This window comes from Marmota marmota, unplaced genomic scaffold, assembly GCF_001458135.2.
Source record: "Marmota marmota marmota unplaced genomic scaffold, marMar, whole genome shotgun sequence".
NCBI classification, from domain to species: Eukaryota; Metazoa; Chordata; class Mammalia; order Rodentia; family Sciuridae; genus Marmota; species Marmota marmota.
The window spans coordinates 204,458-218,417 of NW_026000169.1; the positions used below are offsets into that span (position 1 = coordinate 204,458).

General features: G+C 36.1%; 1 protein-coding gene across 1 annotated transcript; it reads left to right on the forward strand.

Annotated features, from left to right (window-relative positions):
• Positions 1-832: 832 nt before the first annotated feature.
• On the forward strand, positions 833-2,136 carry Smim10l1 (small integral membrane protein 10 like 1). The gene has a single exon (XM_015498166.2). It carries the CDS (start codon positions 978-980, stop codon positions 1,239-1,241), a length of 264 nt encoding a protein of 87 aa, XP_015353652.1. The 5' UTR covers positions 833-977; the 3' UTR covers positions 1,242-2,136.
• Positions 2,137-13,960: the final 11,824 nt, after the last annotated feature.

Genomic DNA, 13,960 nt, shown 5'->3' on the forward strand with positions numbered 1-13,960 from the left:
AGCAGAAATACTCCAGCTTACAGTAATTATACTTTGAATAGCTTACTATAGATTTGCTGAACAGAGAAATGACTTTTGAAACTACATTGTAATCTGAAGGTTATGATCAAAATTAGACCTTTGCATAATCCCTGCAGAGGTTATGCATGATGAAAAGTGCAATGATTTCTAGTTAAAACTAGAAAATGATTAGTGAAGATAATGAATTGTACATCATTTAGATACAAGAAAAGCACTGTCTATGGGACATCCATTATGATCTTACTCTAAGAGTATTAAGGACATGGAAGTAGATGTTTGTAATATTCCAAGCCTTGACTCCACTCCAGGTTTCACAATGCATCTCCATGAAGAAATTAGTGGAAATGACGTTATATATATGCTCTGGGAAAAAAATTCATAGATGTTACTTACTATTATTACTTTTTTTCTTAAAATAACTGATTTCTGTTGCTTGCAACCTAAATAGTCTTAATACATAGGAAAACTCATAGTCCAAGGTTGTGACTTTACACTATAAAAGTATTTATTATAAAAAAGTATTTATTATAAAAGTATTTATTTGTAGAGATATGCCTGTGCTAGTTTAGGTAAGGAGATCCATCTTGCCCTAATTATAAAATCGAAAGGGTAAGATCTCAGATCACAGCAGACAAACCCTAATTTGAGCCATCTTTGGCCCTTACAAACTGCGTGCTCTTGGGAAAATTATGTAACTTCACTTTAAAGTGGAAATAAAACCGACTGCGGCTGTGAGTACTCGTTACATAACACATCCTGTTGCCGATCTTCTACTGGGTATGCTCTAAATGGTAAATACCACTAGGAGAGGCAGACAGGAAGGGGCGGAGCGCCCGCCGGCCCAGCACTGCACCCGAGCTAGCGACCGCTGAGGGAGGCGCGAGTTAGCCCGGCGGCCGTTTTGCTATCCCGGCCCTTTGATCCTGGCCATTGCTCCGGGGCCGGCAGAGCCTACGATGAACCTCGGTTCCAGGCGCTGGGCAGGCAGCGATATTGGGTCCATGGCTCCAGCGATGACTCCGGTGTCGGCTCCGTTGTCCCTGGCTGTCAAGGCCCCAAACCCGGCAGCAGCCCCCACCTCCTATGGGGTCTTCTGCAAGGGGCTCTCTCGCACCCTGCTCGCCTTCTTCGAGCTGGCCTGGCAGCTTCGGATGAACTTCCCGTATTTCTACATCGCAGGCTCGGTGATCCTCAACATCCGCTTGCAGGTACACATTTAGAAAAGTGACTAAGCTGCCGGCCTTGGGCGGCTAGCATGATGGCCGACTCCCAGGCATTCCCGGGACTTAGTGAACCTGCGAGCGAGGAGCTCGGAGATCTCGCGAGGGGGCCCGGACGCACTCCGCGCCTGCGCTCTGCGCTCCTAGCGCTCCCAGCGCTCCCTGGACTGTGGCGGGACCCCTGCTAGGACCAAAAAGAGGCCTTAGGGGAGTCCGGGAATTGAGACCTTCGGCTAAAACCAAAAAAAAAAAAAAATCAGAAACTTTGTATTCTTAAACTCCGATCGAATTCCAGGATATAACAGAAGGACACAGAATATATCATTAAAAAGGAAGACCGAATTTTTCAGGAAAAAAAAAAAAATTGTGCAACAAATTCATGGCATGGGTGAAAATTAAGAAATCAGTAAACTTAGGGAATACCGGTGTGAATTGTTAGCAAGACGCTGAAGAAAAAGCCGATGGTATTAAGGATATGAAATGGAAGGCATATGTTTTTTCATCCCACGTGAAGGACAAAGCAAAACTGTACAGGAAAAACATCCTCCAAACACTAAATGTGAAATGCTGCACGATTTTGAACAAATGGTAGAAGCGTGAGAAAATGCATTCTGCTTTAACTTCCTGTGAGCAGCATTGGGATCACGATCTTTGCAAAAAGGAAATCCAAACAGCATAAAACTTGGCTATTCATTGAATAATATTTTACCATCATAATGCAAATTCTATGTGTGGTTTTTTTCCCCTTCTAATGAAATATTTAATTATGGTTACAGAATAGAATGTGAAAGTCATTAGTCTTGATGTAAAAATACAAATGGGAATGTTGTAGGAGGGAGGAAAACGTAATTGGAATGGTTACATGTTCTAATAAAGTGAAGAGTTGAGAGACACAGTCTGTTGTGAAGGGAAAAGAAGATATTTTGTTACTGACAAGGTAGCCATGGTTTCTAAACTAGAAATATAACTATTAAAGTGGGAAGGTGGGAGGCGAGAACACCATGAAGTCAACAGGAAATCCTGAAGATGGAGAGTTCAGGTAGGACTCCTCAAAAAGAAAAATTGATAAGAGTACCTGGTGTATTTGAATGTAGACTAGGAATTTTTCGAAGAGGCTGGGGTGAATTATTAGTCTGCAGCCTTTTCAAAATTCAGAAAACAAAACTAATAAATCCAAGGAAAAATGAAAAGTTATAAAAAAATATATTGCAACTGAATATTAGTCATGTAAATTCACTTATAGATATTGACTACTAGTTTAGCAAATGATTATATAGCATTTGAGAAAATGGAAGAGGAGAGAGACATAATTGTGAAAAGTCAAATCAAGATTAATATGGGGGTGGAGGTGAGTGCTTCCCTAGCATCCACCAGGACTGGATTCAGTCTGTGTGTGTGTATGTGCGTGTGTGTATACCCATATATGTATATCCAGAAAAAGTGATACAAACATGTTTTTCAGAAATATCTGCAGTAAGAAACAGGTTACAAGCTGTTGTCTCTGGAAGAAGGAAATAAAGGGTAGGTCATAAAAAGGCCAAGTTTTGCTTTTTTTTTCACTACCAGTTTAATAGTATTATTTGATTTCTTTTAACTATGTGTAAGCTTTTGTTTAATTGAAAACTTACTTAAATACATTTCCTTTTTAAAAGTTCCCTAGGCAATTTAAATATATACCACTGGTTAAAAGTCACAAGAGTAGAATGGGACTGAGCTGCTCAATCAGGCAAACTTCTTCAAATATTCATATTCTGTAGTTTTGTGGTGAGAGATAGATCCATTAATCTTCCTAAACCTATTTCCTCATCTGTAAATGAGGGTAATACCCCCACCTTGAAAGTTAGTCTAAGAACTAGAAGTAAACCTGCCCTAGTTCTTCATATATCCATAATAAACAATATTTCTTATAATAATACCACGTTAGAAAGTGAATAAGATGTAAAAGGACATATAGAAAGACGCTTTTCCAAAAGAAGTTTTAAGTTCTAAAGAAGGTGACAAGTAGGGTGGTGATCATAGAAGGATGGAAAAGATGCTCTAGAATGATCCTAGCTGAGATATTTGCATACAAGGGGGCCATGTTTGCCTGAGTAAAGATTTAAATGCTGGCACTGTTCTATATTCTGGTTGTGTCTGTCAAACAATAGTCTTAAAATAAGAGGAGTCCTGCCCCTGCCTCACCTTACCTAGCTTTGGGCTCTTCCTACTCTTCCTTTTCTGCAGCCAAACTTATCAAGTATATCTTCCTCTTCTATCTGCTTTTTTGCCCATAGATGTTCTTCCTGTTTTAAGGACAAGTTTAGGTAATACTTTTTCCATTATTTTTTCCCAAATTCCCCTGAACAGATTGGGGCTTACAATTTCTAATCCATCTAAGATCTGTTAATATCAATGCTGTTTTTATAGGCTTCCCACATTTTCCTAATAGTAAGTTAATTATCGGGTTTTCTTTTTGTTTCATATATTCCAAGAACACAGATTTCTTGGATGACTAAAGAGCCAAAACATTTTAGTCTAAAATATTATAAGGTAGTTCAGTCGATGTAATTGTAATACTGAAGCACTTAGAATAGTAGGTATTATATTCCAGAAGCACTAATGTCCCAGTTTGTAACATTTTAAAAATCTGTTTGCCATTAGCACTAAAATTGTGACACAGTGGAGTACTTCATTTTGGTAACTGTATGAACATGTTTCCATCAGCTTTTTATTATAATATCTTTTATTACATTAAAGAAACTAAGGCCTTTATAGCAGTTAAAATATTTATCTCTTCCTCCCACTAGATTGGAAGCTGTGAGAAGGAAGCTTCTGTATCCTATCCAATCTTACATCCTGTAGTATCAGCAAATTTATAGTAGGATCTAAATGTCAGCTTGGTGATTTGCCCTTTCATCTTCATAAATGCTTCCAAACCTTGATATGTATTTTTCCTCTTACATGACGCAATTTGGTGAAGTTTCCCAGGGAGAAAATGAAATTTATGCTATGACTAAATCTCTTATTGTTCTAATTCACAATTAATTTTATTCCTCTTGGCACACTTACAGGAACATCCAGGAGGCCTGGATGTTTGTTTCCTGCTCTATCATCAAGCCTAGAACATTATTGTCTGATGCAAAGCAAAGAACAAATATTGCTGAATAGGTAAATGAATGCCAATTTAGTTGGTTATTCAGTACAGTCAATAGTCAGTAAAGGAAACAAAGTTATGTTTGCCTCTAATATCAAAGTGTTCCACTTTATTACCCATAAATTGAATTTTTCAAATCATCATGAATGTTGGTTTGTCTAGAGATCCCCTCAAGCATGAAGAAGCAGAAAGGTGGTGTGATTATTACACATAAAGAAAAAAAAACTTGTTCAGGAAGTATGACCAATTTTTAAAATTACTGAGGAATGGTAACTGTCATACTTTAATATGCTTTAACAGAGAATTAGTCAACACGATAACATAAATGAAAGGGTAGAAGTTTTTTTTATTTTTTTAATTCAAGGTAAAAGTATGTGATTATTTGACCTAACGAGCAAATCATCACCATGAACATTTTTAATTTTATTGAGTTTTTAATATTAGGAATTGTGAACTTATTTAAATATATTAGCTCCATAATTCTCACATATATCATATGAGGAAAGCATTTTTATCACTACTTCTCAGATAAAGGAACAGGATTTAGATTCAGTTCCCAAGGTCATGGGAATTAAGTCTCTAGATGTCCCTAGAAGTATATTTCATAAGGGGTTCCATTTTCTTTTTTTTTTTTCAGTGTTTAGGTGATTCCAAATAATCTTCTCTTCTAAATTGCCAAACAGAAATATGACCTGATGAAGAGTGAATTTTTTCTTTTTCTAATGTAATAGTAAGAGCCTTTTGTATTAGAATATAAATATTAAACAATTTAATATGTGAATTTAAGCATTTTGTACTTTCTGCTGCCCTTTATCATTGGAAAAAGGGGACAAAAGCAAAGAGAAAAGAACATTTTCCCTAAAATGGAAGGGAAGTATTTTCTGTTTTATACACAGTAGATATCAGGCATTTTGAATTTTGATCCTTGCTGTCCTGATGTGCTGTAACTAAATTTTCTATTACAGAATCTTGCAGTTTGATTTTAATGGAGGATTTTTCTGCCTTTGATGCAGTCAAGAAGAAATAAGGCATACACATGAGGCATAAAAGGTAGAAATGAAAGTTGAGTATTATAGGAACAAAAGGTGAGGGGAAGGAAAATTCTACTTCTAAAAACTTTGAGCATAGAGAATAACCTGAAGACTAGATTTGGGAGATTTTTAAGCACATAGACCAAGAAAAGGATCTTGCAAAAACTATTAAAATTCCCAAAACTTGGGTTGGATGAAGTCACGTCAGTCCATTACTTAGATTTCTGTGAATTTGCGGGATTCTCTTGCAATTTTAACAAGAACACTTGTGCTGTGATCTAAATGTTTATGTCCTTCTGACCCTACCAAATTCATAACCCTGAGATTTTAGCCCTCAAGATGATAGTATTAGGAAATTGGATTTTTAAGAGGCTATTGTGTCATGAGGACAGGAGCTTTCATGAATGGGATTCATGCCTTTAAATAAGAGTCCCAGAGAAAATTCACTTTCATGTACAGTTAAGAGTGAAAACAGAGCCATCTATGAACAAACAAGGGGGCCCTCACCAGATGTTGATTTGTCTATGTACTTCTTAGCCTCCAGATGTATAAGAAATAAATTTCTGTTGTTTATAAGTCACCCAGTTCCTGATAGGTTGTTAATAATAGCTTAACAGTCTGAATAGATTGAGACAACTTGATAGCCTATTGCTCAGCAGGATTCCCATCAGGCCAGCTCACCAATCTCTTTCAGGACAGAATTAAATCTCCCCCACCTACATTCTCCATAAATACAAAATCAGCAATGTCCTTGGGAGAATTGATCGGCCAAAGGACATCCCCAATTGCCTGCTACAAGTGAAAATAAGAAACTAAGCAATTCTGATAAGCTAAATGACAGGACATCTGAGGGTTTCTATCCTGATTAGGAATCTGCAGTGAACTTGAGAAAATCTTGACCATCTTTATGACTTTCAACACCAAATATTCACAGTGAGGTAATGACATGCATCAGCAAATAACAGGAACAGAGTTCTTTTGTAAATTAGTGAGGGAAATTGGGTATGCCTTTTCATGAACCAAAATAAGGAAAATAAATCGGCATGCAACCAATAATGTAATAACTAGAATGTCTTAACTCTGAACTCATCTACAAATGAAGTTAAAAAAAAATTAAAAGAGAAACTTTAAAATTCAGATACCAGGTTATATCTACAAGAGAGGGAAACTAAATTACTTCTAAAACCATCTCATTTACATGTAGGCAATAGGGGCACTAATAAAAAAGTTGGGATTGAGCCTTTGTCCTCTGAAAGTGCATCTATATTGGTACTCCCACACACACCAAATAGCTAAAAATAGTCTATCTGTCATGTTTGGTTTCTTATACAAATAAATCTGTCACCCACCCCAAAATTTTTCACATTTTTGTAAATTGCTCAGACCAACCATCTGACCAATTTTTTTTTTTTTAATTGGAGGTGTATTCTTAGCAATCCAGATTAGAGTATAGGTCACTCTACACAGTGCTAACCAATGTTTCCCAGTAAGTAGACTGTAGAAGTGGAGGTTTACAGATGTCCCCTTGTATGCAATTAAAGAAGTCCCTGGTTCAAAGGATATTAAATTAAGAGCAGCAGCAAACCAGCTAAGCCATCCAAGATTAACTCAAGACTTAGATGCTTTGAAATATATATTGATCATGCATACTTCCAGAAAATTTCAAAATAACATGGCTTGAATGCTCTAAAATATATTCTCAGCTTAAATTTTAACCTGATGCAGGGCCTACATATAAGCCTCTTTGGGCAGCTCTTCTATAACTCAATGGTATGACCACACAGGGAATAAAAGGAGGGAGGGGGGTTCATAATTAAAAGTTCAGGTTAGGGGAAAGTGATTGGCAAGAAATCAATGACGATCATTTTTTTCCCCAAATATGTAACCCTAGTGTAGGATACAATTCTCTCCAGATCCCATGACACCAGTTATAATAATAGTGTACTTAGATTCTAGTTTGGGCCTCCAACACAGGCTCTTATTATGAGTGTTGGTACAGAGCTTATTCTTAAAATACCATTATACTAGAATGCAATATATTAATAGCCACTGTCCCAGCCTATGCCCTAGGCTTTGTCTTTTTTTATTTTATTTATTTATTAATTTTAATTAGGTATATATGACAGCAGAATGCATTTTGATTCATTGTGCATAATTGCAGCACAACTTTTCATTTGCCTGGTTGTACACGATGTAACATCACACTATATGTGCAGTCATACACATACCTAGGGTAATGATGTTCATCTCATTCCATCATCTTTCCTGCCCCCATGCCCTCTCCCCATTCCACCTCCCCTTTGCCCAATCAAAGTTCTTAGGCTTTATCTTTTAAAGGTCATTTACTGTGCTTCTATTATAAGCAATAGGTAGGCCCTGCTCCTTATAGCTCCAACTTTCCAAGGTTAGTACATGAGAAGTGGGGCCTTCATTCTAACAAAACGTTTACACAGGGGCTGTGTGTGGTTATTTAAATGTGTTTGCTTTAAATACAAGTTTAGTAGTACTAAACTAAATATTGTTGGAATGTTCTAATAATTGCAAAGTAATTTAAACTTTTTTTACTAAAAGGGGTACATTCTAAACCAAATTATCCTATCAGAACCTAAATATAGCCAGTGTGGTTTTAACTTTACCCTTCCTAAAGAAAGATAATTCCAATGATAATCTTTAGGACATTTCTTATACAGTATCTAACAATGAATGGAGTTGTACAATATAAATGTCTGTATAGATCTGGATATATATGTATCACTGTCATAGACATCAAAGCAGCACACAGCGGTTTCCTGGAGTAAAAATGCTTTTCAAAACCCTGATGGTTCTTAACATTCTTTTCAACATCTACTACTGATGTGCTGCTTCATCAAAATTAACTTAAAACCACCATATTTTTAGCACTTATGTTCTGTAGTTTTTGTTGTTGTTGTTTATCATTAAAAAGTGTTTGTAGTTGTAAACCTTGACATATTTCTTCACTGATAGTTTTGATATTTACAATTATAATTACTAAAATATTGTAAAATACTATATTCAAAATTATATTATTAGCAAGCACAATTAACAACCTGCTGGCCTTAAGATTATATACATTTTCAACTACTTTGATTTAACTTAATTATTTTATGATAAAGTCAACACAGCACTAAACACACAAACATGTCTAAAATCCATGCTCTTTTTCTATTCTTATCCCTCATGAGTTTATTGCTTTAGTTTTCTCTAATAAGAGATACTACGTTCATGGTATCTCAGTTCACTTTCTGTCATTACAGCAAAATACCCAAGTGTAAGCAATTTATAGAGAAAAGTTCATTTAGCTCACAGTTCTGGAAGCCCAAGAGCATGATGCCGGCTGGCATCTGCTCAGCATCTATTGTGGCAAAAGGACAGCACATGGTGAGAGAGGCAGCAAGAGCAGAAGTGAGCATGTGAGGAAGAAAGGCAGTATGTTCAAAAAACCAAGAGGAAAAAACCAAAAAACCAGACTTGCTCTATAATCACCCATCCTGAAGCTACCAATCCAGTCCCCTGAGAACAAGAACTGAGTCTGGAGAGAAGCATTAAAACCTCCTTAAATTTTTGTGTTAGTCAGCTTTCAATCACTATAACAAAACACCTGACACAGGCTACTTAAGAAATAAAGACAGGTTTATTTTCCTTCCTTGTTCTGTATTCAAGTCCAAGATCAGGTAGCCCCATAGGGGCCCCTGGTGAGGGTGGCACATTATTGCAGGAGTGCATATGAAGAGCAAGCCAGTGATTACATCTCAACCCACAAGCAGAAAAAGAGGAAAAGAGCATGTCCTCAAGACCTAAGACCCTCCTACTGTGTCCCACATCCTAAAGGTTCCACCACCTTCAAATAGTGCCACCAAGCACTATTTGAATCAAGTGGATCAAGCCTTTAAACACATGAACCTTTGGAGAACATTTAACATCCAAACTGTAGCAAGCCCTACCTCCCAACACCACTGTGTTGGCAATCAAATTTCAACTTAACTTTTAATGTGGACAAGAAGAACATCCAAAACATAGCACATGATATGACAAAAATGCTGTTATGTGTCACTTAACAATAGGGACACTTTCTAAGAAATGTGTCATTAAGTGATTTTATAATTGTGTGAACTTCATAGAGTGTACTTGTACAAACATAGATGATATGGACTATTACATACCGAGGCTGAACAATACAGCCTTTTGCTCTTAGACACCAAACCTATATAGCATGTTACAGTACTAGATACTTCAGGTAATTGTAACCCAATGATAAGTATTCATGTATCTAAGCATTTCTAAACATTAAAAAAAAATGCAACAAAAACAATATAAAAATGTACACCAGTATAGAGCACTTACCATGAAAAACTTTGAGGAATATAAATTGCTCTCAGTGAGTCAGCAAGTGAGTGGGGAGTGAATGTGAAGGCCTAGGATATTCTGTACACAACTGCAGACTTTATAAACACTCTACATGTAGGCTACACTATATATTAAAACTTTTTTTTCAATAATGAATTAGCCTTAGTTTACTGTAACTATTTACCATATAACATGCTTTTTTAAAATTTTTGACTCTTGGAATAACACCTGTCTTAAAACACAAACACAGTATACAGCTGTATATATTTTCTTTATATCCTTATTCTATAAACTTTTGATATTTTTAGAATTTTTTTCATTCCTTTACTTTTTACGTCATTTTTGTTCAAAACTAAGACAAGCACATGCATTACCTTGATCTACACAAGGTCAGGATCATCACTATCACTGTCTTCCACCTCCAAATCTTGTCCACTGGCCGGTCTTCAGGGGCGGTAATGTGCTTCGAGCCGTTATCTCCTGTGACACAGTGCATTCTCCTGGAACCAGTCCTGATCACAACTGGAAGTACAGGAGGTCTGTTTTTACCAGCATTACCATAAACACATGAGAAATTCATTGTACTACAGCATTACAATAGCTATCGAGTCACCAGGTGTTAGGAATGTGTGAGCTTCATTATAATCTTATGGAAACAGTTCTATATGTGGTTCATCATCATGTGGCACATGATTATACAAACTTATACACACACACACACACACACACACACACTTTTATCCTTGCAAAGTAGAAATAACAGTGTTTTTTACACTTAAGGAAAATTATACAATTTCCTATAAATTTAGTTGATATTTTTCTCTTATCCTTCAAAGGAAAGAGAGCTTAAATTGCAAGCCAGATCTTAGTGATACAATGTTCATTTGTTTTAAAAGTTAATGTGTTGTTATGAGATTATGTACTTCAAACATTTTTAGTGTTTATTTTTCACTTAATATTGTACAAATATTCTTCCTTCTCTAACTTGAAGAGGATTTTTATATCTAAATATTTATGCCTTTTTCCTTAGTATAAATGTAATTATGTATTTCCAACACATATAAAATTAATAAGTGTTGCATTATATAGTTTTCATTGACATTGTCTCCAATATTTTCTTCTTAGTAGAAAGTATTATAATGACAATGATGATCACTTTTTAAAAATCCAATATTGTTAGCTTATAGGCTGTTCTAAGGAAATTTTGTGGTGTTCAAAGGTACCTAAAAGATTCCAGTGAGAAAATCAGAAGTTAAAATGGATCTTCGATGTCTTACTAGTTTAATTTCTCTGGAGTACTGAAAATTATTGGAAAAAGTCTATAAAGCCTAAATTTTATTCTTTTCAAGTGGCATTTAAGATGCCACAGTGATTATCTCAGCTAGCTGTGTCCTAAAGGAAAATAGTGAATGTTAAAATGACAAGAAAATTCATCTGATGTTTCTATAGTATCAGAAAAATACAACTTGTAAGGAGGATAGAAAAAAAGTGAACTAGGAAGGCCATTTCCATGGCCTTTTCACACACCTCTATGCTGAGAACAATAAAGCACATGGAATTGAATCATGAATTGATGATGTTTCATCAAGGAGAGGAATAAAAGGAGCTGTGAGATCAGTGACAAAAACAAGTGGTGTAGCTTTAAAGTGTTACGTACGTGTTCAGCTGCTTAACTTGGCCGGTTGAATCCAATAAATAAAGACACTCTTTATACAGAATAGCTTTTATTTTAGTAATAATGTGGAAGCAAGAGCAAAAGCAAAAGTGATAGACAAGAGAGAAAGAGAAGAAAATACATCAACAGATCAGGGGAAACACCAACACCTGAAGTCATGTAGCTGGGGAGTCCTAGGGCAGCTTTTCAGGTTCCCAACTGGGAAGTCCCAGACAGAGTGTCCTCTCCATGAGTGAGGCTCCAAAGTATTATTCCCAGTGGGGGCCTTTAAATACAAGGTAGAACAAAGAAAACCTTTGTTTTACCTTGTATTTAAAGGTAATCTAGTAATCTCCTCAAGGATACCTCATCCACACAAGGACTGGACAGATCACTGAAGGAAAAGAGGGATAGCCTTGAGATAAGTAAATGATTCTTGAGTTCTCAAGAGTGAGCCAAACCCACCAAAAATGCAGCATTATTTAGATGTTCCATCAAGGATGTGTGAAGGTCACAGTAGGCACATGGATAGGGAAGATCTTTAACATTTTTCTTTGCCCTTTAAGGGTATTAGGAGCTCCAAATAGAAACCATCAAACTGTTAAGACACAGAGTTTTACTTACATCTAAAGACCAAGTTATCTTTCTTTCACATTGTCTATGTTCATTAATCCTTCAGCTATTAAACGTGTGTTAACATAAGTTTGGGAAAGAAGATCCCACTCGGACCTAAAGTAGCAAGTATTGTGTTAACTCCCCACCTCAGCCAGGTGAAGCAGGGATGGAAGATCAGGTGGTAAACCAGAAAGAGAGAGCTAGGCAATTGGTCCAAAATACAACAACAAGTTTTGCTAATTTAACTAGCTTGCTAGTTTATGGCCTATAGAAGTGGCCATAAACACCATGATCAATGATTAAATAGCATTATCTAAAGATGGCTGACTCCAGATAGCCAGGCTAGTGAGGATGCATTTGCCTGAGGAGCTCTTTTGATTTTTCACCCAGTTAATGAAGTCAGCTGGTACAGTGAGCCCATTCCCCAGCATTCTGACTATGAATTCTCCTATTGCCACCATCAGAAAAGTATTTTCAACTCCAGATGGCTTTTCTGTAGAAAAAAATCCAGAAAAACAACACCATGTTTAACTGATAATTTTGCTGTCAAATGTTGCAGAAAATATCTAATTCAATGCTTTTCACTTTTATATTTAAAATGCTCAAAGTAATGTTCTGCTCATTTATCTTCACAAAAGATGTCTCTCTCTCCTTCACCTCCCCTCTCTTTTGGTACTGGGAATTGCACCTAATCACTGAGCCATATCACATCCCCAGCCCCTTTTATATTTTATTTAGAGGCAGGGTTTCACTAAGTTGCTTAGGGCCTGGCTAAGTTGTTGAGCTGGATTTGAACTTGTGATTCTCCTGCCTCAGCCTCTGGAGCCACTGGGATTATAGGCACGTACCACTGCACCCAGCCTTTCTCTTTTTCATGTTAATTCTAGCCCTTAGTCCTGAAATATATGCCAAGAGATTCAGTCTCAAAGGTCTAAATGATTAACATTACTTTCAATTGGCTACTGATTTCCAAGTTAAACAGAAAATGTACCTACACAACATTGGCACTGCAACAATTTTCCACCAGTAAGGACATCTGGAAAAGGAAGTCAGATATGCAAACATGCAAATATGAAATAGATTTCTTTACACTGATTTGTACTTTCCTCCTTAACTGAAACTCAATGCCTTTTGGATTTAATTTTCATAAAACTCTCTAAAAATAATCTCTAAATATACACATCATTTATTAGTTTCATTAAATAAACTCCAACATGTTTCAGATTGTGTTATAGAGTAATATAGTAACATCAAGGAACTCACAGTAGTGGAACAAGCAACATTAAATACACTTTTACTATTGAATGTGATCACAATTTGATCAAAATCTAGTTACCACACAGAAGGGTGCTACAAAGCCCATGATCAGTAGTTGATAATTGTTCGTGAAGATAGTAACAATTGGCTTGGGTCTTGAAACTTTTAGGATTTCTTAAACAGAGAAAATGGGGAATGATTTTAGAATAATGTAAGATCATATGTTGTAGTACCAAATCCATACCTCTGGCTGAGCAACTTTTCTCAATTTTTGAACCTGGTTTCCAGTAAGTCATTAAATGAATGAGTGCTAAGCTGACTGGTTATCCTATAGAGTTATTTGATTCTTAATAAGACATTATCAGCTGAAAGGGGGGAAAAAGGAAGAAAAATAGCAAACAGATGGGAAGGAGAATAAGAGATTCTCCTTTTCATCAGTTCTTACTTTGGTAAAAATTACTTCACAATAAAATATATTTACTTTATATTATTTATATGTATTATTTTGTACAAATGATTTTCAACTTTAACTGCACATCAGAATTTTCTCCAAGAGCTTTAAAAAATATATATTGTTGCCTACGAGTCACCTCCAAAGATTTTGATTTAATCAACAATCAGCATTGTTGGATTCTGCAAGACTTCCCCGATGTGTGCTTTATAG

What these genes read in the sequence shown, in the direction of transcription:
- Smim10l1 (XM_015498166.2), top strand. Translation starts at nt 978, where the DNA reads ATGAACCTCGGTTCCAGGCGCTGGGCAGGCAGCGATATTGGGTCCATG.